The sequence below is a fragment of the Coenobita brevimanus genome, chromosome 80 (assembly GCF_032717465.1).
Source record: "Coenobita brevimanus isolate Jiangsu-jjx chromosome 80, ASM3271746v2, whole genome shotgun sequence".
NCBI classification, from domain to species: Eukaryota; Metazoa; Arthropoda; class Malacostraca; order Decapoda; family Coenobitidae; genus Coenobita; species Coenobita brevimanus.
Genome location: NC_137033.1, coordinates 16,417,383 through 16,443,081, shown reverse-complemented (window position 1 = coordinate 16,443,081; position 25,699 = coordinate 16,417,383). Strand labels below are relative to the sequence as shown.

General features: G+C 39.8%; 1 protein-coding gene across 1 annotated transcript; it reads left to right on the top strand.

The window, feature by feature from the left end:
• Positions 1-5,391: 5,391 nt before the first annotated feature.
• LOC145409275 (uncharacterized) lies at positions 5,392-10,413 on the top strand. The gene is made up of 4 exons (XM_080279755.1): positions 5,392-6,429; positions 8,704-8,825; positions 9,763-9,928; positions 10,276-10,413. The coding sequence occupies exons 1-4, from the start codon at positions 5,392-5,394 to the stop codon at positions 10,411-10,413; spliced, it is 1,464 nt and encodes a 487-aa protein (XP_080135881.1).
• The last annotated feature ends 15,286 nt before the right edge of the window (positions 10,414-25,699 follow it).

Sequence of the window (25,699 nt, the reverse complement as noted above, 5' to 3'; positions counted from 1 at the left end):
CAGTCTCCCATAATGTGCTTAATAGTATGAGGTGCTGTGCTGCATCCTGGACAGGCATCAGCGACGGAGTCATCCAGCCTCTTCTGGTAGCCCATATCTCAGCCTGGCCAGGTGGACCCTGTCCTCACAAGGGAGATAGGATTCAGAAGGGTGGATGTCAGGAGACTGTGCATGCAGCTATGTGTTGTCTTTAAGTGGCTGAATGAAGTGGCGAGTGGTCTGAGTGTGGATATGCTTCTAGAAGCTGATCTGAGGTGTGCGAGGAGGGAGAGATGACAGTATTTGTGTATGGCATCGTGTGCTGGGTGTTGTTTTGATGTTCCGTGGTGTGGGTGGATGTGCTGCCATGTAATATAGTGGATGTTGTGGGTTTGTGGAGGCTGGAGCAAGAAACTAGGTGCCTCTCATCTAGGTGATCCTTGACTTGAGGACTTTGGTTTCTTGATGTAGGTGGTCTATGGGTGTAGTAGCTGTGCAGCCTGTGATTATTTTTAGGGCCTTGTTCTGTATGGTCTGTAAAGTGTTGTAGTGTGTTTTGGTGAGGTTAGGAGCCCAGGCAGGGCTTGCATAATTCATCACTGAACGTATGTATTGTTTGTATACTGTGGTGGTGGTTTCTTTGTTGTGTCCGAATGTTATATGGACAAGTGACCTCAAGGCATTGTCTTGGTGTTATTTTATTTTTAATGTTTGTGATGTGTTGTTTAAATGACATTGATTTATTGTATGTTACACCAAGGATTTTGTGTGTGTGTGTGTGTGTTCTTACCTACCTAATTGTTCTTACCTAATTGTATCTTTACAGGAATGAGTCAAGCTCATACTGTCCCGTGTCTTAAACCATATTTATCTTACATATCCTTAAATTTGTGAATTGTTTTGGCACACACTATTTCATTCGGTAGTGCATTCCATTGATCAATTGCTCTGTTTGGGAAACTGAATTTCCTTACGTCTTTATCACCTCTCTTATGCAGTTTTTCGCAGTGTCCTCTTGCTGATGCTTCTCCATATGTTAAGTAATCATTTATGTCTATTTTCTCCTTTCCTGATATGCACTTATATAGCATTATCATGTCACCTCTTTTCCTTCTCTCCTGTAGTGTTGGTAGATTCAGTTTATTTAGTCTTTCTTCGTAGCTTAGGTCCCTTAAGCTTGGTATCCATCTTGTAGCGGCCCTTTGAACTTTTTCAATCTTGTCTATATGCTTTTTGAGATGAGGACTCCAGACTACTGATGCATATTCCAGGGTTGGTCTAATGAATGATGTTATTATCCTTCTTAGCATGTCTTCATTTATGTATGTGAATGCTATTCTCATATTTTCAAGCAGTGTATACATGTTCCGTACCTTCTCGCTGATGTGGTCAGCCGGAGATAGTCTGTTATTGATAATCACACCTAGGTCTTTCTCTCTTTCTGATGTGTATAGGGTTTTATTTCCTAACTTATAATCCCAATCAGGTCTTTTTCCACTTTTACCAAACTTGATTACATGACACTTGTCCACATTGAATTCCATTTGCCATGTACTACTCCATTCATGAAGTTTATTTAATTCTTCTTGTAGCTCTTTACAAGAGTCTGTGTTAGTAATTCTCATTTGTATTTTTGCATCATCTGCAAACATATTCAGATAGCTCTCATTTCCAGTGTTACTGTTTATATCATTTATATACCGGTACACTAAAACATGATTGGTGCCAGCACTGAACCCTGTGGTACTCCACTAGTCACTTCTTTCCATGATGAGTAGTTTCCTCTTAGTACTGTCCTCATTTCTCTTTTTATGAGAAAGTCTTGCATCCAACAAAACAGTTTGCCTCGAATTCCTCCTTGATGGTACAGTTTCCATAAAAGTCTTTGGTGTGGTACTGTGTCAAAAGCTTCCTTGAAATCTAAATAGATACTGTCCACCCATCCTTCCCTTTCCTGAATTGTGTTTGTTACTCTGTCATAGTAGCTCAACAGATTAGTAACACATGATTTTCCTTTTCTGAAACCAAACTGTCTTTCTGTTATCATACTGTGTTCTTCTAGATGATTTACCCAAGCTTTTCTTATAAGTTTTTCTAATACCTTGCTTACAACACTGGTCAGTGATACTGGTCGGTAGTTGAGTGGATTTTGTCTATTTCCTTTCTTGAATAAGGGGACAATATTTGCTTTTTTCCAAATATCAGGTAGTTTACCTTGACTCAAGGATTTCTTGAAAATTGAAAATAATGGTTTACTTAACTCCTTTGCACATTCTCGTAATACCCAACATGAAATTTCATCAGGACCACTTGCTTTTCCTCTGTCTAATCTACTTAACTCCTCCTGTATTACTTTTTCTGCTATTTGTATATCTGGTAGTATGTGTGGACATGCGTGTTCCACATAGTCCCTCTCAAAATTTTTTTCTTCTGTAAAAACTAATTGGAAATTCTTAGTTAGTGCTTCACAAAAATCTTTCTCTTGTATATAAGTGATTCCCTTGTCCATAATGGATTGTATTACATCTTTTACTTTGGTTTTGCTTCTGATATAGCTGTAAAACAGCTTTGGTTGATCACTACTTTTATTTATTATATCCTCCTCAAACTGTTTTTGGGCTTCCCTCCTTATTCTTGTATAGTCGTTTCTTGCCTGTTTGTAATTATTATACGCCCTTTCACTATTGTGTCTTCTGTATCTATTCCACAACAAATCCCTTCTTTCTTTTGATTTTTTGCATTCTGTATTGAACCATTTCTGTATTTTCTTATCTGCTTCTTTGTGCTGTGGGATGTACTTCTGGACTCCTATTTCATAAAATTCACAAATTTTTTTATGTACAGCATTTAAATCTTGTCCTCTAAGCTCATTTTCCCAATCAGCTTCTAAGAAATACTTCTTTAGGTCTTGATAATTTCCCTTTTTATAGTTTAGGCTCTTTTTGTAACTGTCATTGCTGTTTACTATGTCATATGCTATCCTGAAGTGTGTGTGTGGTAGGGGAGTGTTGTTTATGGTGAGGTGTGGGATGTGACTGTGTTCTGCTGTCCAGTTTGTGAGAAGGGTCACTGTAGATTTGGCTGGGGCTATTTTGAGCCTGTTTGTGGTGAACCATTAGTGTAGTGTGTTAAGGTTAGGTTGAATGATGTGTGCAGCTGTGTTTGCATTTTGGTGCGTACATGTAAGTGTTATATCATCTGCATGGGAAGCCATGTGTATCTGTGGTGTGTAGGGTGTGGGTATGTCATGCATGTAAAGGTTAAAGAGTGTAGGGGACAAAACAGTTCCATGGGGGATGCCGTTTGTGAAGTTTCTGATGTTAGAAGCCTGACCGGCAAATGTTACGTGTGCACATCTGCCAGCTAAGTAGTTTGCCAACTATCTTTTTGTGTTATTGTGCATGTTTGTGTTGAGTATTTTGTTTTTTGAGGTTGTGGCAGGGGATGGCATCAAAAGCTTTGCTGATGTCTAGTGTGATTAGGAGTGTTCTGTGTGGTGGGCTAGCTGAATTCATGCCATCGAAAACTCTCTGTGTAAGGTCTGTAAGAAGGGTGTTTGCGGAGTGTAGTGGCCTGAAGCCATGTGATTGGGCTAGGGGAATGTGAGGTGTGACTAGTTGTAGTACCAGTCGTTCAGTGACTTTAGAGGGGGTGCAGAGGAGTGTGATGGGGCGGTGTGAGGAGGGTAACTTGGGGTTTTTGTTGGGTTTAGGGATAGTTATGATAATGCCATGCTTCCAGATGTTGGGTATAATGTTGTGTGAGTAGCTGTAGGTTGATATGTTGGTGAGTGCTTGTGCTTGCTTGTTGTTTGTTTGAGGGTATGGTGTTTGTTGTTGTGATGGCAGCATGCGATTGTGTGGTGGTGGAAAGTGTGATGCTGTTTAGTGTTTTGTAGAGTTTGCTGATGTTTGTTTTGTGGTCAAGTGTTTGGAGGTAAGTTTTCCAGTTTAGTGTTTGCTGTTCTGATATTTTATTGTTTATTTGAGTGTTGAGTTCTTGTATTTGTTGTACGGTGTCTTGTGTATGGGGTTTTGGGGAGTGTCACAGTGTGTCCCGTTGTCTGATGAGGCCTTGAATTTCTGGTTTGAAGTTGGGGTTGTGTCTCTTTCTGTTGCCTCTAGGGATGTGTCTTTTGTCTGCATTTTGTATAATTGTATTGAAAGTGTGCACAACAGTGTTGATGTTTGTGATGGGTGTACTGTTTAGTGTTTTGAAATGTTGTTCTGTTTCAGTTACAAAGGCCTCCCAGTTGGCTCTCTTATAATTAGAGTATGTGTGTTAGTGGCCAGCTGCAGTGATTCTGGTTTTGGTAGTGATGATGTTTGGGAGGTGATCCGAACCTAGGGGTTTGACCACTCTCCAGAATGTAGTTGGGGCGAGGTTTGGGGAGCAGAAGGTGATGTCTGGGGATGATGGGAGGAAGAGGGCTTGGTATGGGATATGGGTATGTTGGTCTAGATTGTTCAGTATGAAAAGATGATCTGTCTGGGATTGTAGTACCAGCCCTTTGTCTGTGTCAGGATTGTTGACATGCCAGGCCGACGAGTTGGCATTGAAATCACCACCCAGTATGATGCTGGGTATGTTAGTGTTGTGGTTTATCTGTGGAGAGTAATTGTGGGGGACAATTGGGGGGGAATGTATGTTAGCAATCATTATGTGTGATTTGTTACCAGTGCATATTTTAATTGATTGTATTTCTGTTGTGGTGTCATGTGGGAGGAGAAGTGACTTTGTGTGTGCACTGGTATCTGCAAAGTTGATGGATTTGTGTACCAGGGTGATGAGTCCACCGCCACCGTCGTTGGCCCAGTCTTGTCAAATGGTGGTAGAAATTTGTTGTTGGAGTGGCTGTGTTTTTTAGAGAGCCTGTATATGTCATAGAGGGTCTTTATTTAAAATGGATTTGGATGGTAATGAGATATAACTTCCATATGAAATTTAGGCTGCACATTATTCATGTCTCCTACATTCTAATGAAATTGTAAATTCATATTGTCACAACTTCAACTTAGGAATTACCACCTGCTTATTATGTGCCAATTGAAGAGTGTCACTGGTACCAATATCAGAAGATAAATGTTGCTAGTGTGTTTTTGGTACATTCGATATAATACCAGTACTGAGTTGTGGTTGTGCAAAATTTGATGAGTCATAGTTAAGAGATTGGAATGAGTCCATTTGGTTAGTCAGTAAAAATAAATTGACCCTCCAGTCTGAGTAGACACCACTTGTAATCAACTGATCTGAAAAAGGTTAGGGATCTTTGTCAGGTTAAGAGTAAATGCACTGTATTGCGCAGAAGCTGGAGGTACTGTAGTTTTCAGTCTTTTCATACACTATTGCACCATATATGATATATAGTACAGCTTTTTTTTTTTTTTTTTTTTTTTTTTTGTATCCAGAACAATGCATGAGTCACACGACAAACAAAGAACACAGTCTGCAAGAAGTAATGGCGGAAGTCGAAGGCGGCGATGGGAGGTTAGGTCTAAGGAGTCCTTCGAAACCTCTTTGGCTGTTGAAGTTGACTCACCAAAGACTAAGACTCCTCGCTTCAGAAGAGAATGTAGAAAGGAATCGCCACCTGATGCTGCTGAGAACAAGAATTACTTCAAGAGCTCTGAGCAGAAGAAGAACAATCTACCGCCTCCACAAGAGCATGCAGCAGATGACTATAATATTTCTGACAGTGACCCGGATCTCTTGGCTGCTAAACTTTCTGCTTTGATTGAAGAGGCAGATGTTAAAAGCAAACACCCAGGTTCTCAGAAAGCAACAGATGAAAAGCAGCACCTTAAGGGGAGTTATGAATCTCCATACAACCATGAACAAGAAAAAGATGCTGGTACATATGGTGTAAAATCAGATATGAAAGCCCTTACAAACACAAATAAAGCACAAGTTCTTAATGACAAATTTGAGACCAAGTCATTGAAAGTGGCAGAAAGTCCAGAGCTGAAGTCTGGGATTGGTAAGAATTCTTTTTATGAGCCCTCAGCTCCACCACTGTCACCTGAAACTTCAGAAGTCAGTCCAAAGAAGAAAAAGAAGAGCAAAAAGACAAGTGAATCAAAGCTATTAGTAGTGAGCAATGGCAATGAAGAATCTTATATTAGCCTTCAGTTGAGGGAGATGGATGAGGATATAATTGACATTAGTAAGCAAGGGGAAGTATGCAAATTGTCAGCACCAGGTCTCATACTTATCCCACCTCCCGCTCAACATTCTGGCCTTATTAACACAGTCTTCAAGGAGGAGATGGATGGTTTTGTGGTGGCAAAGCAAGGCTGTGATGTCAATCGGAAAAAGAATGAAGACCTTTATGATGTCAGTCAGATTCCAACACGAAGTTCTCATGCTGTCTTCCTCCAAAGTGGCTTTAGAACATTCTCAGTATTGTGTCAAGGCCTTCTGGCAGGAATAGCTGTAGCACACTGTCTCATGGTAAGTTTTGATTGGGCTTTAACTTACACTTAGTTGAATATATAAAATGTTTAATATTTTTAAAAATACCGGTATAATACAGTATGACACAGAATATTAATTTCATTATATGAATGTAAAGTTTGCAGCTGTACAGTGAATTTATATGCAAGTGCAAGTAGGTGATCAGTTCAATCCCTTTTGAAAATGCACATGGGCTATAATACCACAAATCACCTTAAATGGGTCTCTGCTCTTCATCCTTATTAGTAGTGATAGGTGATGTGGAGTTAAATAAAAATGGTCGTGTTTGCTGATGATGCATCTTTAAATGCTCTCATTTCTTTTCCAGTCAAGAGAATTCACATCACCAGTACTCTATAATATTAAATATTATTAGTTGATATGATCACTTGGGTATGGTATGAGTTTAAACCCCCAAAAAACTCAATCTTATCATCAGTAAGGGTAGGAGACTTCTTCCTTTGCATCCTGCAGTTGTAATCAGTTATTCTGTAATTAGTGGATGCACTTCTGTTTAGTTACTGGTGGTCAGCTTTGATGAAAAATTTACTTCCGAGATACATCTAAGGTCATTTGCTTCATCATTGTCTTAGGATAGATGGTTGGCCTCCTACCAAAATGTAGAAAACGTATTCAGATGATGCTGTTATTCAGAACTACTTTTATTCATTTATTTTGTTCTTGTTTGAGTACCGCTTTCCTGTTTGACTCTGTTGCTGAGTCCAACTTAAGGCTTTTGGATCACATTTCAATCAGATTAGGTTTCTGTTGCCTGATCTCAGTCTGCATTTTGAACGTCGTCATCTTGTTGGGTTGCTGACTCCATTTTGTAAGAAATTTCCTAATGTTGATCATTCTTTGCATACTAAACTTCTACCATCTTTCAGCAAATCCATATGTCCAGATGTTCATTAAACTTAAGAACTCAAGCCATATATAGTGTTACATATTATACATTACTTATTCTAGGTGTTCTGTTGTCACTCACTAAACACTGGAATACACTTCCTAATGTTAATGTGGATACGGAGAGTGCTCAGTCATTGAAAACTGGAGTTAATGCATTTTTGTTCAGTGTGTAATTGCTTCATGGATATTTGTGCCCCTCCCCCCTTAGGCCACCCTGGGGTATATAGGCTGCATAAAATCTCTTCAGTTCACACTTAGTGTCATATAATTATAATAATTATCCTCATCATCATCTAATCCTGTGTTGCTCCATGAGGAGTGAAGGAGAATAATAATAATAATAATTATTATTATTATTTTTCTATCTGTCTATTGCCAGACGCCTTAATCCCGTAATGGGTGGCCACAAACAAATCGTCTCCATGTCGCTCTGTCCCCTGCCATTTCATTGCCCTGCTCCCAGTTCATTCCCCCCTCTTCCATATACCTCTCCACTCCATCCCTCCATCTCATCCTTGGTCTCCCCTTCCCCCCCTCCACCTCATTCACATACACTCTCCTCATCAGTCTCTCACTCTCCATCCTTTCTGCATGACCAAAGCACCACATTGTGTTTCTCCTAATGGTTCCTATCACATTCACATCCACACCACAGTGCTCCTTCACTTCCTCTTTTGTCAGTCTCTCTCTCCATGTGACTCCACATGCTCCTCTCAAATAACTCGTTTCCACTGCTCTCACTCTTGACTTCTGTCTCTCCAACAAGGTCCAAGCTTCACTTCCATACATTAGAGATGGTATCACAATACTATCATGTAGTAGCTATTTCATTTCCATGCTCACTTCCCTGTTTCTAATCACTGCTTTCAAGGAACTTTCAACCTTTCTTCCATGTTGTACCCTTTCAATCACTTCACCCTTTAAACTTCCATCCTTACTCATCACACTACCCAAGTACTTAAACACACGCACATTTTCCATTTCCTCCTCCCCCATCCTCACTGTACATTCACTGACTTCACTTCTCTTGAAGACCATAACTTTACTCTTCCCTACATACACCTTTAGATTCTGTTTCTTACACATTTTCCCAAACTCATCCACCAAGCCTTGCAGCTCCCCTTCGTCATCACTTAACAACACAATATCATATGCAAGCAGCAATACAGGGAGTTTCCAACCACTATCCTTTCTCACTTGGACCACTCCAACATCCACTGCCCTACCTTATATCTCTTTTATAACCCTATCCATATACAGATTGACCAAAAATAATAATAATAATAATGATAATAATAATAATAATTAATAGTGATCTACAGAATGTGACCTCTGAATATTGCATGTGCTTTATATTTTCAGATATTTCTCTTAGATGATAAACCCAGTGGCCTTGCTGCCATCTACACCCCTGTGATGGCTCATGTCTTCTATACCCTGATAATATTTCTAACAACCCTTTGCTTTGTGGCTGCATGTGATAGGTATGTTGCTGAAAAGTATGAAAAGTCCTAATTATGTGTCTCCATTTTGTATATATGCTTGTTGCTCCTATTAATGTCCTAAAAAGTTACAGATATATTGTCATTGAAAGATTTGTTGCTAACTGTAAAGCTGATATGCCAGTTCCCAATTTACAGCAATCCATCCATCCATCATCAGTACATATGTGAAAAAAGTTGTGATATATCAAAGCACATCCTGTCCCTGTCATATAATAAGGACCACTATTATACATTTTTGTTTATTGAATATGATACCTCTAATATCATTATGTTGTATCCTTGAAGTATTGGAAACTTTAGTGGTGTGCTAATACAAGTCTTATGGCACATTGGAGTTATCTTTACTCACAAAAGTTTCCATCAATTGTTGGATTTTTTTTTTTTTTTTTTTTTTTTAAGCTTGTGTTGGTACAAGTTAAGTTTCCAGTAAACAAAAAAAAAAAAATTCCACCATAACAAACCCCTATATAAGGGGTGTCTGTACCCTACAACCTAGGGACATTTTAACAAAGTTAAATATTGATGTTAACCAGAATAAACTGTAAAAACTCATCTCTGTGTTGAAAGGGTTGTTAAGACTGTTTCCATTCCCCACGGCCTAGGTATGTCTAGCAAAACACCGTCATTTTCTTTATGTTGTCAGTGCAGTGTATACTGACACAGTGTTGTACTGCATTTATTTCAGATGAGCATAGTCTGTTTGACATAATGGTACTGCTGTTACATAGCATATCAACAAATACTGTAGTGATATCTATATTATACTTAAATTTTTAGTAATATATTGTGAATATGTTTATGATTTTATCACCCAGGCAAAGTGTGATTTTTTTTTAGTACCTTTAACTTTCAAAAGAGAGTCTATGTAACATTTATGTCAGACCAGGGAGAACTTGCTTTTAACTGTCATTTTCAGGCATGACCTGCTTGGCTTAGGTGTGTTCTCCGGTCATGGAATTAAGATACCTTGGACTCCAGCCTTTTACATCTCATCACTAGTGCTGTCCCTTGTGGCTGTAAGAACTGAGAATGTACTTATTGGTATTGATAGATATCAGGATCAGATGTTCACAGAAAAGCAGGTGAGTGGGTTAAGGTACTCCAACTGGATGTGACCCATAAGGGTTTAAACCAGTGGGATGGTTGAGCTTTATTATTCACATAATGCTTACATACTGTATGTACAGTAGTACTGTACATGATTCTCTGGATTATATGATCCCATTTAGCTTATCACTTAGTGTATTCAAAGCTGGTACCAGTAAGTCAAATGAGTGGATGATTGATGCCCCCATCAAAATGGGGGGCACTTACATTCACGAAACCAGAATAAAAAAAAAAAAAATCTGTCATTATATTTACATAATTCTCTTAGTTTATTTGCTTAGAATAAGAATGAGAAACTTTTATTAATTGTCCGTGTTATCAGGTTGCAGAGTTTGTGGAGTGGTGGAGATGGCTTTGTGTTGCGAGAACAGGCTTAGCTGTGCTGGCATGGCTGGCAGTTGTCCCGGATCCTCACACAGATGCTCTGCTCGAGGCCGTTCAGCTATTCACCCAGAAGTAGACGTATGTGTTATGTAGGGAAAGGCATATGTAGCCTTAGCCCACATGTACTGCAATACTGTATCTTTTTTCTTATTTTAATTAAGTTTTTTATTTATAAAAAAATTTTTTTGCTGGTTCCTACTAACTTGATGTGGTAGAATCCAGAAGTAGAGTTCTCCATCTCATTTTTTTTAAAAGTTTACATTTAGAAAGGTACAGTATTTTCAACCATCTCTTCTGCTCATTTTAGTCTCTTCTGATGACATGCAGGGAATATATGGGTTTTAATAGTTCTCTCAAGCCCCAGGGATCCTATGCATTTTATCTAGAAAGATTTCAGGGTGCCTTTCAGTACTGTGTAATTCTATGTGTGATAGTAAATATGCATCGGGTAAGCAATGTTGTTGTTGCATATGATAGTAATTATGTATTTGGTAAGCATTGTTGTTGTTGCTGGTGTGGTCTCATGCTTATCTGGAAAGGAACCTTGTGAACTGCAGGCTGAAGTTGTCCTCCTGCAGTCCATCATCCTTTTTTCACTGGATAGGGAGGGAGTTGGAGAACATTTGTGTAATGAGCACTTAATGCACCCAGTTATATTTGTGCCATTACCTAGGGATATATGAAATACATCAGTGATTTATAAAACAGTGTGCATATAGTGGTAGTGTTAAGATACTATGCTAGGTGCAGTTGCTCAATTTCTTCAGTTATTTTGTATAGCACATTCATTTATCAAGGCACTCTCATAAAGAAAATATTTATTATACAGTAGTTAGGTTTTCAATTTACAAATACATACATACATCATCCAATCCTATGTTGTCCCATGAGGAGCATAGGAGCCCAGGGATAGGCAAGTTGGTCCTGACATTTAAGATGAGAGTGACCAGCCACATACTGTACTGATTTTAGTCTTCACTTTGAAAGGCAGCAATCCCCAAAGCTAATAAAGATAAAATTATATAGCCAGAATATAATAAACAGGGTACTGAGGAGGTGAGGTAGGCCAAGGAAAAGGGGAGGAATATCGTGGATGAGTGTTTGAGGAAGAGAGGTTTGAAAGTCTGTGAAGCTAGGGGACAGACAAAAGATTGAGCTGGCTGGATGAATATTGTGAGGGGAAGCACATGTTCTGGGATTTGCCACCCCTTTTAACATGACAGCATCTGGATTGACTCTATCGGATACATTTATGTGAAGCTACAGTATGTGGTGAATGTTTTTGGCGTATCAGGTAGAGCCAGGATTCTGGGGGCTTGAATGGTGAGTGAATGGAAGCATGGCCCATTCTACTGGGCAAATTTGTACTGTCTAGACATTGCTACTCCTCACCCTGCCCTAGGGTGGAAAAGGAAATCCAGAGGATGATGATTGTGGTACTGAAAGCATTAGTGGTTTGTGACCCCCTTCATTCCAAGAAGTCTCCTTTGAGTTGATTAAGATTCCCAGGAGGTATCAAGAATGAAATAGAAATATCGTCTCACGTAACTCCATTGGTCTCTTAATTTTCATCTCGCTCTTACCGTTTCCAACAATTCTTGTTTGGGTGAGCAAAGCGAGTGAGAACTCTGTACTTTAGAGAAAATTTGTTTTGTAATAATTCTTGCCCTATATGGCTTGAGCAGCACCAATAACTTTGTTTCCTTCTCAGCAGTGGAACCAGTCATAGCATGTCATACCATTTTGAAATTGTTTTCAAAATTGACTTCCAAGGGAACCAGATTTTTTTTCATAAAAGGGCCAAATACAGTATAACTGAAAAATACCAAAACTGTTTTCATGAGGCAAGGACAAAATGCCCTTCCCGCCCCCTCTCACAGGTGTTTAGTCGCTCATGGTATGTCGTACCTTTTTGAAGCTGTTGTGAAAATTGCATTCCAGTAGTATCAGTCATTAAAAGAACAAAAAAATGTAGCAAAAAAAAAAATAAATAAATAAAGGAGAAGGGGGTTGAAAATACAACCTCGCTTTCTTGGATATGTTCCAATTTCCAAACCAGTTGTGTGGATACTTATTTCTTGATATTCGTTTTAGAGAAACTTTTCAAACTGGATAGGTTTGATTTAGCCTTCATTTAATCCTTCAGTACATGGCACATCTCAGAAGCTGAATGAAAGCACCTGGTATTTTAGCAATAATATGATAAGCAGTACAATATGTCACTGGATGGATGGGGTTAATATATATAGAGAGAGAGATTTTTCACTGATGCTTTCATTATATGCCTCACATTTACTGGAAGTGCAAAATCACCTCAGTTTCACACTTAGACAGTGCTTTTTGTGCCTTATGCCATTATGTATTGAATATTTGACAATCACTTGCATATCGGGGCTCCAGTTGCAGGATTTCTAAAGTAGATAAGTACAGTAGCCTACAATATATTAAGTCTTTGTATTAAGTTGCATGTTTTTTTAGATCAAGTTCATAGTCAATTATTGTGTGGAAAAATTGCCTTTGAAGATTCCATTGATACCTGCAGAGCTGATTTGTCTTTCACCCAGTTTATTGTACCAGTTGGATATAAGAAGTTGTGATATTTCGGAACATATCCCTGACCTATAATGAGGACTTCCTGCAATTGAAATACAGTATATGAACTGCATTGACAATCCATTCCACATATGATAAACCAAGAGAGATTGTTTTCGCACTTTAATTGCCAGGGATATCCTTCAGTTGAATTAAATCAGTTAGGGTTAACCAGAGTGAAATACTGTACCTGTGCATTAAAAGAATTGGAACAATTCATAATCCTTTGACTGCTAAGGATTTCCGCCCATCCTTCCATCATCCCCATCATATTCATCTTTCTCTTAATTAGGATCATTAGTTTTCATAATATTGCTTCATGTTTACGATGCACTTAGGTCAGGTTCAGTACTTTTTCCCTGGACATGTCATATCAGAGAGGTCATCTGTGGACAGGGAATCATACCAAACCTTTTTCACCTCAGGAATGTCAACCACCAGAATATATTGAGTCGTGGAGGAAGGATGGGATTTGCATGTATTAGTGTTATGATGAGAAGGAGTAGATTGAAATGGTTTGAGCATGTGGAAAGAATGGAGGATGACAGTTGGGTGCAGAGGGTGGAAGGGGTGAACGTTGAGGACTGAGTTGTGGGAGGCCGACTGAAAGGAAAGTGTGAACATTGAGAATAAAGTTGTTGGAGTCCGACCGTAAGGAAGGTGTGAACGTTGAAAATAGAGTTGTGGGAGGCAGACCAAAAAAGTCTTGGGACAGGGTTATACAGTGTGACCTCAGGTGTATGGGACTGCATAGAGAGGCTGCCAGAGATCAGACAGCATAGAGAGTTGCCATTAAGTGACCAAGGCCAGTGCATGCATGTTGGGGCCTTTATAAACAAAGTGAAATGAAGAATTGGTGGAATATGCAGCAGCGATGTTCATGATTGTATGCAAAAGGTGAGGAATCCAGAGCACAGCTCTCTAATTCCCATCCCATCATTCCTTAGAACATGAAAAACAAATACAGTCCTGAGTGAAATATCATGCAGTAGAGGATGGGAATGTTTTCATCCCCCGGCATCCTGCCCTTTTTGTCACCTTGGATGACATTCAGGGAATGTGTGGATAGTAAAGAGGATCCCAACTTATGTATGTCTGTCGTGCCTAATTTTTGGCTTTGTTTTAGGTGTTCTGAACACAAAAATCAGTAGAATTATAGGAAAATTGCAGTATATATATATGTATATATATATATATATATATATATATATATATATATATATATATATATATATATATGTATATATGTATATATATATATGTATATATATATATATATATATATATATATATATATATATATTGCCAGATGCCTCAATCCCGGCTGGGGTGGCCACAAACAAAGCACCTCCAAGTCGCCCTGTCCCCCGCCATTTCACTGCCCTGCTCCCAACTCACACCCCCCTCTCTCATATACCTCTCCACCCCATCCCTCCATCTCATCCTCGGCCTCCCGCTCCCTCTTCCCCCCTCCACCTCACTCACATACACTCTCTTCGTCAGGCTTTCACCCTCCATCCTCTCCACATGGCCAAACCATCTCAGTGTGTTCCTCATAACGCTCCCTATCACATCCACATCAACACTACAACGTTCCTTTATATCCTCATTCGTCAGCCTATCTCTCCATGTGACTCCACAGGCTCCTCTTAAATAACTCATTTCCACTGCTCTCACTCTTGACTTGTGTCCTTCCAACAACGTCCAAGCTTCACTTCCGTATGTTAGAGTTGGTATCACAATACTGTCATGTAGTAACTTTTTCACTTCCATGCTCACTTCCCTGTTTCTTATCACTGCTTTCAAAGAACCAGCAACCTTTCTTCCCTGCTGTACCCTTTCAAGCACTTCACCCTCCAAACCTCCATCCTTACTCATCACACTACCCAAGTACCTAAACGTACTCACATTTTCCAATTCCTCACCATCCAACCTCGCTGTACATTCACTGACTTCACCTCTCTCAAAGACCATCACTTTACTCTTCCCTACATTCACCTTCAGATTCCATTTCTTACACACCTCCCAAACTCATCCACCAAGCCTTGCAGCTCCCCTTCGTCTTCACTCAACAACACAGTATCATCTGCAAACAACAGTACAGGGAGTTTCCAAACACTATCCTCTCTCACCAGAGCCACTCCAACATCCACTACCCTACCTTGTACCTCTTTTATTACCCCATCCATGTACAGATTGAATAACCATGGAGACATGACACATCCTTGTTTCAGACCAACTTTCAAAGAGAAAAATTCACTAAGTTCACCATCCACACACACTGCAGCCTTCACACCATCGTACATACTCTTCACAGCATTCAACAACTTCCCATCTACTCCATATATTCTTAACACTTTCCACAATCCTTGTCTATCCACCCTGTCATATGCTTTCTCCAAATCCATGAAAGCCGCATACAACTTCTTTCCCTTCTCTAGAAACTTTTCCACTAAAGATCTAAGAATGAATATCTGATCTACACAACCTCTTCCCTTCCTAAAGCCTCCCTGTTCTTCTCCAACTAATTTCTCTGTTCTTTCTCTAACTCTGTCAATAAGTATCCTACCATACACTTTTCCTATTATACTAAGAAGACAAATGCCCCTATGATTACCACACACTTCTTTTTCCCCTTTTCCTTTGTACAATGGAATAATTATACCTGACTTCCAATCCTCCGGGACTCTACCTTCCTCCCAGGCTAATCTGCACATCTTCCACATCCATTCTACTACTATCTCTCCCCCATGCTTCAGCATTTCACCACACACTCCATCAATTCCTGGGGCTTTCCCAGATTTAACTTTCTTCATTGCTTCCACAATTTCTATCCTACTGATTTCTTCCTGTCTTCTCACCTTATATATATATATATATATATATATATATTTATTTTGCTGTATATAAATAACAATACTGTATATGAACTTACTTTTCAAGTGGAACCCGTATGTAAGTTGGGGACTCTTTTTTATTGTGTATCACCTGTCTTAAGGGATTTTCTAGTCATATAGAAATGTTTTTGGTGTAAAACAAACTAGAATACCCTACTCCGTCCATAGCTTTGAAAGAATTCAGAATTATAGTACCTGAGTTCTCTGTGATAGTTGTGTCTAGTCATGTGAAAATGAACTGTTGTTCATGTGCTTTACTTGTTACTGGTACTTTTAAAATTATCTGTACTGTTGCTGAATGGTACTGGTTACAGTGTTCTAAGGAGCATCTGTCCATTTGGTTCAGTAACATTAAGATGTACCAAATTCAAGTGAAACTCATATATGGTAGTTTTCATTGCCTTTGCTTGTCAAATTCCGGTGAAACACTTAATTTTCATTACCCATGTCTGATACAGTGCTAATATTGTCATTTCATTTAGACAGTATTTTAATACAGGTATCTAAATGTATGGGGCGTTACAAATGCTTAAACTTCATTGGAGCTGCATGCAGTGAAGCATTACAGTATAAATGTTATGAAAAACTTTGCATGAATTTGGTAACTAGAAAGTTTGGTTAATAGTCTGCAGAAGTTGTGGTTGTTTAAAAGAGATTAGCCATAACATAACACACCACCTATTTTCTTGTGTTTGTTTTAGTATCTCTTCTTCAGATCTAGTTATATACAGTACCCTCGCATCCAGAATGCGTTTGTCCAGTACTATTCTCATCCAGTACAGTTGGCAAAAATATTGAATAATTTATTACTGTAGTACGGATTCATTGGGCTAGTACGGATCGGCTGCTCAAAGTGGGCCAAATCCAAGGAGTTCTTCTCTAGTACTGATGTGCTGCATCCAGTACTACTACCTGCGTGCGCACAGGAAGATGGCCAACACTGAGAAACATTTCCCTAGTACTGCCACGCCAGTCCAGTATGCCTTCCTTGTGACTCATGACGTGTGCAGTCAAGTTGCAGTATTGCACTTCCCCCTGGTGATGAAGATGACGATGTGTCATTGTGTGACTATGAGGGATTTATGAGGGAGGTTGAGGCAGAGAGGCCTCTTCAGGATCCTGAAGGCCCTCCTCCAGGGGGTCAGCAGGACCTCCCACAGCCTTGGAAACCTCTCCCCCTTCCCCCCAAGCCCATCACCACTCACCTTAAAGGTTGGTAAAATCTTAGTTGTCAAAATGTAGTTAAGTTGAATTTTGGGGGGACTTTTTCAAGGCTTGTCTGACATTATTCATTTTTCTCATAAGGTCTGTTGTTTGTCCAGTATGGATTTAGTCCAGTACAGTAGTACTGACTGACAAAAATACCGTATTGCATGCGAGGGTACTGTACATTTGTAAGAAAGCATGATTGAAGAAAATTATTTACAAACAACTGTATGTTAGAAAATAAATATACAATATATCCATACGGAAGCCCAATATAAAAGTAGTTTTCATCATCATCATTGTCAGCAGCATCCTTTCCTAGTTCCTATGTTTACATATGGTGAGAAAATATAGATCAAAGGCTTTCGATCTGTTTGGATATATGGAAGGAAGTTCCAGATACTGTCGTGATCAAAGTTTACTGACACTTTCCCACTGGCTGTGGTGATGGAATGTGTTACATAAAAAATATTTATGATAGCAATGTGAAGCATACAGCAGGAGAACACGAGAAAGAAGGATACTCTTCTCTGACATTTAGAAGGAATGAGAAATTTAGAAGGCAGAATGCAGTGCTGGCAGGGGACTGTTGTCAAACTTTTGTTGGTGATAGTTCAGTCTGATCCTCCTGTGTCGTGGGAAGTATGAGGTTTGTTGCAATACAATGCTAGGCAGTGAGGTAACAAAATCTGTACACCAGTACAAGGAAGAAGAACTGCAGTAATAGCTTTCCACTCACATATTTTAGTCAGTCAGCATTTGTGAGATATAGGGAAATATGTGTGTAGTATTTTTTCTATCACTAGAGAGAGCTTTTGACCCCTTGTGTCAAGTGACATATTCTGGTGATTTAGTCTTGCTACCTCCAGATGAATTTATTAATTATTTCAAGAAGTTGCTCATAAGGTGAATAAAATAGTGCAGAGATAGCAAGAATGAAATATGGAACCTGTCATTGGCTTGAAGAGGTTAGTCCTCACTCGTGAAAATCTTGAATGAATTTGCTGCAAAATTTCAGTAAGTTAGGCAGAAAAACACTTGTTGCGTCTGGTAATGTACCACATTAGTTTCATTTTGTAAAAATTCATTTGTTATGATGAGTTCAGTGTCTTTATCATAAGCATAATTTTTTTAAATGTAAAAATGTACTGGTCTGTTAATAAATATTAATGTGCTACTTCAGGTTTTATATTATTTTCATAATACTAATTCTAGCCCATTGAGTGCAAAGGGTCTATTCAAAGTTGGATAAAACTGAATTGCGATAGCCACAATATGATACAAAAGAGGAGAGGTGTAAGGATGAGAGTGATGTGAAAGTGAGGGAGGGCAGACTGATGGTATGGGACAGGTGACATGGTGACACTTTATCTGAGGCTGCCCTCTTCAGGATTAAGGTGTTGGGTTATATATAGTCAGATTAATGGGCAAGTAGATAGCTTGATAATTTCCATTCACAGATATATAGGCTAATGTTCGGTCCCCTACACCTTCAAAAGGGTAATGTGGAATTGAGAGTTTCCATTATATCTTTATAGTCAAAGTATATTGAATGAATATTGTTCAAGAGAATATTAATGTTCATCCATCCATCCATCATCCAGTCCTATGTTGCCCCATAAGGAGTATAGGAGCCCGGGGCTTGGCAGTTGGTCCTGACATTTAAGATGAGAGTGACCAGCCTCACTCATCCCTGAGTGGTATTATGTGAGCAATATACCCCAACCATCCCTTGGATATAAACCTTCACCAGCTCAATCCGATTGGAGTGCAATAATTACCCACTAAACCACCAGTCGCCAAAATTTGGTTATATGGTTACCACCCGGCGTAGTAATTGGTTTCCTGGTGTACAGGAAACCACTTGGCATGTCACTCAGTGTAGAGTCACCCACAGGCAGAGGAAGTGGAAAGAATGAAGGAAAGAAAGACAGAAGAGTGAGTGTAAAGTCACCCATAGGCAAAAGGACAAGGAAAGACTGAAGGAAAGAAAGACAGAAGAGGGAGTGTAAAGTCACCTGTAGGCAGAAGGAAGAGGAAAGAATGAAGGAAAGAAAGACAGAAGAGGCTGGAGGAGAGGAAAGGGCAGACACTTGAGAGCAGCACTACATTAAGTGAGTGGATGGTGAGTGCCCCCACCTACCACAAATGAGGCAACAAGGGGATGTGTATTTGATCCCAGGTCTTCAATAACCTGACCCAGTTATCTACCAGTGTTGGCTGTTGTGGCTTTTATTATTAATGTTCTTCTTATTAATGTGGCTTCTTCTATTAATGTTCCGTATCCAAAAGTAAACTGGGGAGAAAGTGGCACTAAGAAACCTCCTTATCTGGAGAGAATATATGCCCTTGTCCTTCTGCCTTGTTTTTGGTCAGCTTTCTCCACAAAACTCATCACTGATCACTTTCCTATGCTTTCCACCCAACATCTACCTTTATTGCCTCATTCAGAATGTAGGGGCCTAGGACAAGATTGCTCAGTCCAGACATTCAAGGGGAGAGAGACCACTCACTTGCTCCTGAGTGAAATTGTTGAAGCAATAAACCCCAGCCATTTGTCAGATTTAATCCTTTCAGTCTGTGATATACTTTTTGTGGTTTATCCTTACTATATCTCCAATCGGTTTTATTCTGTTTGGGGAGACAGTTTTCCAAGTGGTGGGGTTGGATATGGATATAGGCATAATGAACTCCTACCGTACATGATATATCTCTAAGCTAAGGAGAGTCATCTGGATTTAGCAAGAATGAACCAAGTAATACATCTTGGGAATTGTTGTTACAGTTTTACTTAACCATGGTCTGTCTGGCAGAGCAGACCTGTTGACTACAAGTAAGCAACTGCCCTTATAGGGTCATCCCCTAGGTTCCCTACATCACTTATGTTACGTTTTTCTTAGTGTGGCACATTCTATGCATTGTTCTATTGTGTGTGTTGTGTTGTGTGACCCTGTTCAACATGCAGGGCATGTGTCATGTGTGGTTCCACCCAACCCAAATCTTTGCTGGTAATTGAGGGCTGGGTGATATCCTGATCTAAGCCTAGCCAGTTAAGTTCAATCAAGTATGTTTAAGGATATCTCTGATGGGCGAATGCAAGGAAAGGGGGACACTAGTAGTACAGTGCTCTGATCAAGATATTGCTCTGCAAGTGAAGTGAATGCTGTATGTAGATGTTTTTTCATTGCTAGTGTATGAATGTCTGGAGCAGTGGCATAGCTAGGATTTTAAAAATAGGATGTCAAATGGGAGGCCAAGCCCATGTATAGGATGGCCCAAGGTTGAGGGATCTGGAGGTGTCACTATGGAAATTTGGGTTGGCCACAGGGTCGCTACTCTTGAGGATCTGCTCCAGGGATACTTTTCAGTAAGAGTAAAATTGCAGCCAGGGTCTGTTTTTTGTAGGCAGAAAAAAGCGACCCAGATAAGTTTTCTTTAGGTACAGAAAAGCAGTCTGGGTCAATTTTCTGCAGGTATAAAAAAGCAATCCAAGTAACTTTTCTATAGGTATGGAAAAATGATTCATATCAGTTTTCTACAAATAAAGAAAAGTTACCCATATCACTTTTGTATAGGTGTGGAAAAGTAAACCAGTTCAGGTTTGTAGAAGTATAGAAAAGAAACGCCACCTGGGTCAGTTTTCTATCGGTAAAGAAAAACAACACAGTCAGATTTATATAAGTATATATAAAAAAGAAAAGAATAGAGATCTAGATCAGTGTCCTGTAAAGAAACGGGTCTAGAATCTGTTTTTGTATAATACAGTGTAGAAAAGCAGCCAGGATCAGTTTTCTCTATGTACTGGGGTATAGTTAAGCCTGCATTGCTTAGAAGTAAAGTGGAGATCCTCTCTTTGGCTCAGTGGTAACGTGCTCGCGATTAAGCGTGAGGGCCTGAGATCGAATCTCGGTCAGATCAGTGATTAATTAAGTTACAGCTTGGTCATTGCATTGGTTGGCAGCGGTGTGGGATGTGGCGAGGCTTGGAAGGCAATGATGTTGTTGCTTAGCTGAAAGCGTTCTAATCTTTACTTCCTGGGGATGAAGTGTTCTGTGTGGTCTGTAGCGTCCCCAGTGGTGGCCTCCACTGCTATGCTACCTTGTTCGAAACTCACCAAATTAATCACCAAGGGGAGAAATGAGTGATGTACTGGGGTATATTAAAGCCCGCATTGCCAAGAGGCAAAGGGGGGATCCTCTCTTTGGCTCAGTGGTAACGCGCGCACTTATGAAGCGCAAGGGCTTGAGATCGAATCTCAACCAGGGCGGTGTGATCAATGTGTTAAGTTACATTTCGGTTATTACATATAAGTATAGAAAAGCAGCCCAGGTCACAATTCTGTTGGTATGAAAAACAGACCAAGACCTGTATGTCTATTAGTCTATTATCTGATGCCATAATCACGGAGTGGGCGACCGCAAATAAATTGCCTCTGTCACTCTGTCCTCCATCCTCAAACTGCCCTCTTTCCAAATCATTCTGCCTTTCTACTTCTCCCAATCGCCCCATTTCAGAGAGAGAGAGAGAGAAGAGTCTTAATACAAAGAGAAGAGGAAGGGGAAGAAAGAAGCGTGGTAAGAGAGAGGAGTCATGAGTTGTTATCCAAAGTGAAAGGAGGAGAGAAAACAGTGAAAAGATAGAAAAGAGAGGATTTTGATCCAAAGAGAGAGAGAGAGAGAGAGAGAGAGAGAGAAAGTGATCCAAAAAGAGAGGGGGAGGACGAGAGAAAACCATGATAAGATTGAGAAGTTAGAGAGTCGTGATGCAAAGATAGGGGGAAAGTGAGAATCGTGATGAGAGCGAGAAAGAGTGAACCGTGATCCAGAGAGAGAGTGAGTGATCCAAAAAGAGAGGGGGAGGACGAGAGAAAACCATGATAAGATTGAGAAGTTAGAGAATCGTGATCCAAAGATAGGGTGAAAGTGAGAATCGTGATGAGAGCTAGAAAGAGTGAACCGTGATCCACAGAGAGAGAGAATGAATCGTGGTCCAAAGAAAGTGAGGGGGGGGGGGAGAAAACCGTGATTACGTGGTAGAGAAAGTGATCGATGCGAGGGCGAGAGTGTGAGGCCAGGCAGCATGACCGAGTCCCGACCATCAGTTCCTGCCGGTACCTACTGACCATCGCACTTCCACCCCGCACCACCACCCAAGGATCATAGACTTAACAACCCCCTCACACTCACGCTGTTTTTCGCGCTGAAGAAAAAGCACCGGGAAGAACACGGATAGAACACAGGGAAGAGCATAAAAAAACCGACACAGGGGAGAAGAACACGGATAAAACACACGAACATAAAATCCTGGGATACAAGATCGAGTGTTGGAAAACAAGAGGACGGGGAAAAACAAACCGGACGTAAATAAGTGGCGGAACAGAAACTAAAGAAAACGAAGCACGGTAAAACAGAAAAAAAAAAAAAGACGAAACAAACAGACGGGGAAAATCATAAAAAAAATAACGTCTTTCCCGTTAGGCTACAGGGAAAAGGAGTAAATATATTCCTGCAACTGCTTAGGGTTTCTCTGCTGTATTATAACGTCAGGCATTAATCAGAATAAAGTGCCAAAGTTCTAAAACTGTCATTCATCTGAGAATGAAATATCCCGGACTGAATATCGCAATGGAAGGGCCTTTTTGCTGAAATGTAGAATCTGGCCATACAGTGTGACACCGTAACCAACGAATATTTGAAAATCTTGAGAAAGCACTACTTTTGATTGATATTTTTTTTCCTGTACGCCGTATTGAAAACTTGAAAATGGACTGTACTTGACTGGATTCGTATTTCTGTAGGAATTTTTTTGAAGACTTTGAAAATGTACATTATTTGATTGGTGTTAATTTTCCCTTGTTTCAAAGTGTGTCGACGAAGGGTGAGTGGTACACCTGACATAAGGGCGTGTGATTTTTATCCTTCGACAACTTTAGCGCTTTAAGTAAAGGTGAAGTAAGGGCTTTTTTACCAACTTGTGTAAAGTAGAGGCAGTAAAGCTTTATTAGGTAATGTATCTGAAGTGCGCACCGTAGGCAGCATTTTGTAAGTTGCTGAAAGTTCTGCAGGAATGCAAGCTGTAGTAAGTTAGTGGGTTTTATCGCTGTATTGTGAAAACTTAGGGTGCGGAGGTGTGGCGTAGCCCCCATTTTCTTTACAGTATTTCGTTTTGATCTTTTCTTCCTCTTTTTCGTTTTTTTCTCCTCCTCCTACTCTTCTTCAGTGTCTAAACTACATGATAACAGAACAAGCCTAGCCTCTCCTTTGTGTGTAATGCTGTATTTAAGTGGGTCACATCAAACAGCTAAAGATGTTCCTTAAATGTCCCCACCAAAAACGGGCTTGCTCACATTTTCGCGTCCTGAGTTTTAGTATGGACGTTTGTGTGATGTATTAGGCTGCTTTTAAGTGTTTGATTTGCGTTTTCTTTGTTAACATGTTCTGTTGTTGTTGTTGTTATTATTATTATTATTATTATTATTATTATTATTATTATCACTCATCTTAAATGTCAGGACCAACTTACCTAGCCCCAGGATCCTACGCTCCTCATGGAGCAACATAGGATTGGATGATGGATGGATGGATTGATTATTATTATTATTATTATTATTATTATTATTATTATTATTATTATTATTATTATTATTATTATTATTATTATTATTATTATTATCATCATTATTTATTATTATTATTATTATTATTATTATTATTATTATTGCTGTTTCTAATAACCTAGACTGTCTTTTTAGTATTATACGGTAATGTTTGGAGGTAGCCTATATTTGCTTATGTGTATTCTTGTAGTTGTTTAAATGTATTCTGTTTTGCTTATGTGTTGATGATTTAGGAAGCTGACGAATTAACAATCCCCGTTCATCATCATCATCATCATCATCATTATTAGTATTATTACTATTATACTCCTCCTCATCATCATCGTCATCATCTGTTGTAGTGGCTTTGGTCCATGTGCTCCATGGCCTGAAAGATATCTAACACCCCTTGCTCAGCGATTTACGTTGCCCCTTACAACTTTGATACCGTAATCTTCCATACTTGTTCGATGTAAAGTAATTCGATAATCTCTCCATTTATCGATAACCTCGGACGCCTCAATCCTGGAGGAGGTGGTCACGAACACATCACCTTATGTCACCCTGTTTTCTGTCGTCACGCTGCCCTATCTCCAGATAACACCACCCTCATTCATATACTTCTCCCCATCTTTCCACCTCTTCTCCCCATCCCTCCACCTCTCCTGTCCATCCCTCCACCTCCTCTCCCCGTCCCTCCATCTCTTCGCATCCCTCCGTCCCATTCAATGTCTCCCATACCCCTCCCTCCACCCACATTCACAGTTGATTATTAGTATACGATAGGGTGGTATATGATGCCAAATGAATCGCTAAAGGAAAGGTGTTAAGATCTGACGCGAGCGAGAGTGGGGCCTACTGACTCACTATCACTTTTGCCACACGGTTTAATGCAATCCAATCTACTTACCCTTTCAGCCCAATGACGTATTTTAAATTTTATTGTTGATACCTCCGGACTCTTTCCATATATTTTTTTTTTCTTTCACAATTTAGGAAGGATTCCTGGCTGTGCAGGGGTTAAGTAGGGTTTCATTTGACCCATTAGGGTCGAAAAACATCTCCAAACCTTGAATGAAATCGTCTGAAAGTAGCGAAAAAACAAAAACAAAAAGAAAAGAAAGAAAACAGAAAAAGCAAAAGAAAATGATAAAACTCCGCATACTATAAGGATTAAATTCTACGGATCTCACCTGTACGCTTCATTATTCGTCTTACCAATGCAGCGATTTATTTTATTACTTTGTTCTTGTTATATTCAAAGTCTTACTAGAAGGTCCAGCTCATGCTCAGTTTTGTCTCAGTGCGCGGATTTTAGATTTGGCCCTTTGAATCCAGTTGGAGATGATTTTTTTGCTGTCTTGAGAGTACTCTGATTACGGGAGACTTTTCGGTCATGAGAGGATGGATATAACCTCAATAATCCCTTTAATAATAGATCTTCCCTCTAATTTAATTATCTAGAGGTAGGAGGAATCAATCAATAAAAAGACGTCGGCGGATTCTAGGTTTAAATATCACTGGGTCAGGAACAAATGTCACAGTGAATGTCAACATGATACCCAGGAACCGACTTTCATCCCGGCAGATTCCCACCACATTCCATCACGTTCCTCACACCATCTATGAGAGAATGTAGTAGCCAGCTGTCCGTGATGGGTAAATGGCTTGTCTGTATCTCTTGTTGGCATTAAATGATCGTAAACTTTAAACTATCTCTCTTGGGAGCGAATCTTCCTGCCTCACGTCCCTCCCTTTCTCCTAGTTCCTTTCCTCGCAACCTTCTTTCTTCCTCCCTTCCTTTTCCCTATGCTTCTCCCTTCCTTCCCTTTCCCTGTGCTTTTCCCTACCTTTCCTTCTTATGCTTGCACTTCTTCACCCCCTTTCTGTGCTTCCTTTCCCTTCCAACCTTCCTCCTCTCCCTCTCTCCCCTACCCTGACACCCTTTCCTTCCCCTCCCTTCCTCCTCTTCCCTCGCAGCCTTTCTCTCTCCCTCCCTGTGTTACCTCCGTCTCCCACCCTTCCCTCCCCGTTCCTCCTATCCTTCCCTCTCCTCTCTCCTATCCTTTCCT

Bases quoted from the DNA above. Each gene is read 5' to 3' on its own strand.
- LOC145409275 (XM_080279755.1), top strand. From the start codon at position 5,392: ATGCATGAGTCACACGACAAACAAAGAACACAGTCTGCAAGAAGTAAT. The intron at 6,430-8,703 runs GTAAGTTTTGAT...TTATATTTTCAG, and splicing joins CTGTAGCACACTGTCTCATG to ATATTTCTCTTAGATGATAA. The intron at 8,826-9,762 runs GTATGTTGCTGA...TGTCATTTTCAG, and splicing joins TTTGTGGCTGCATGTGATAG to GCATGACCTGCTTGGCTTAG.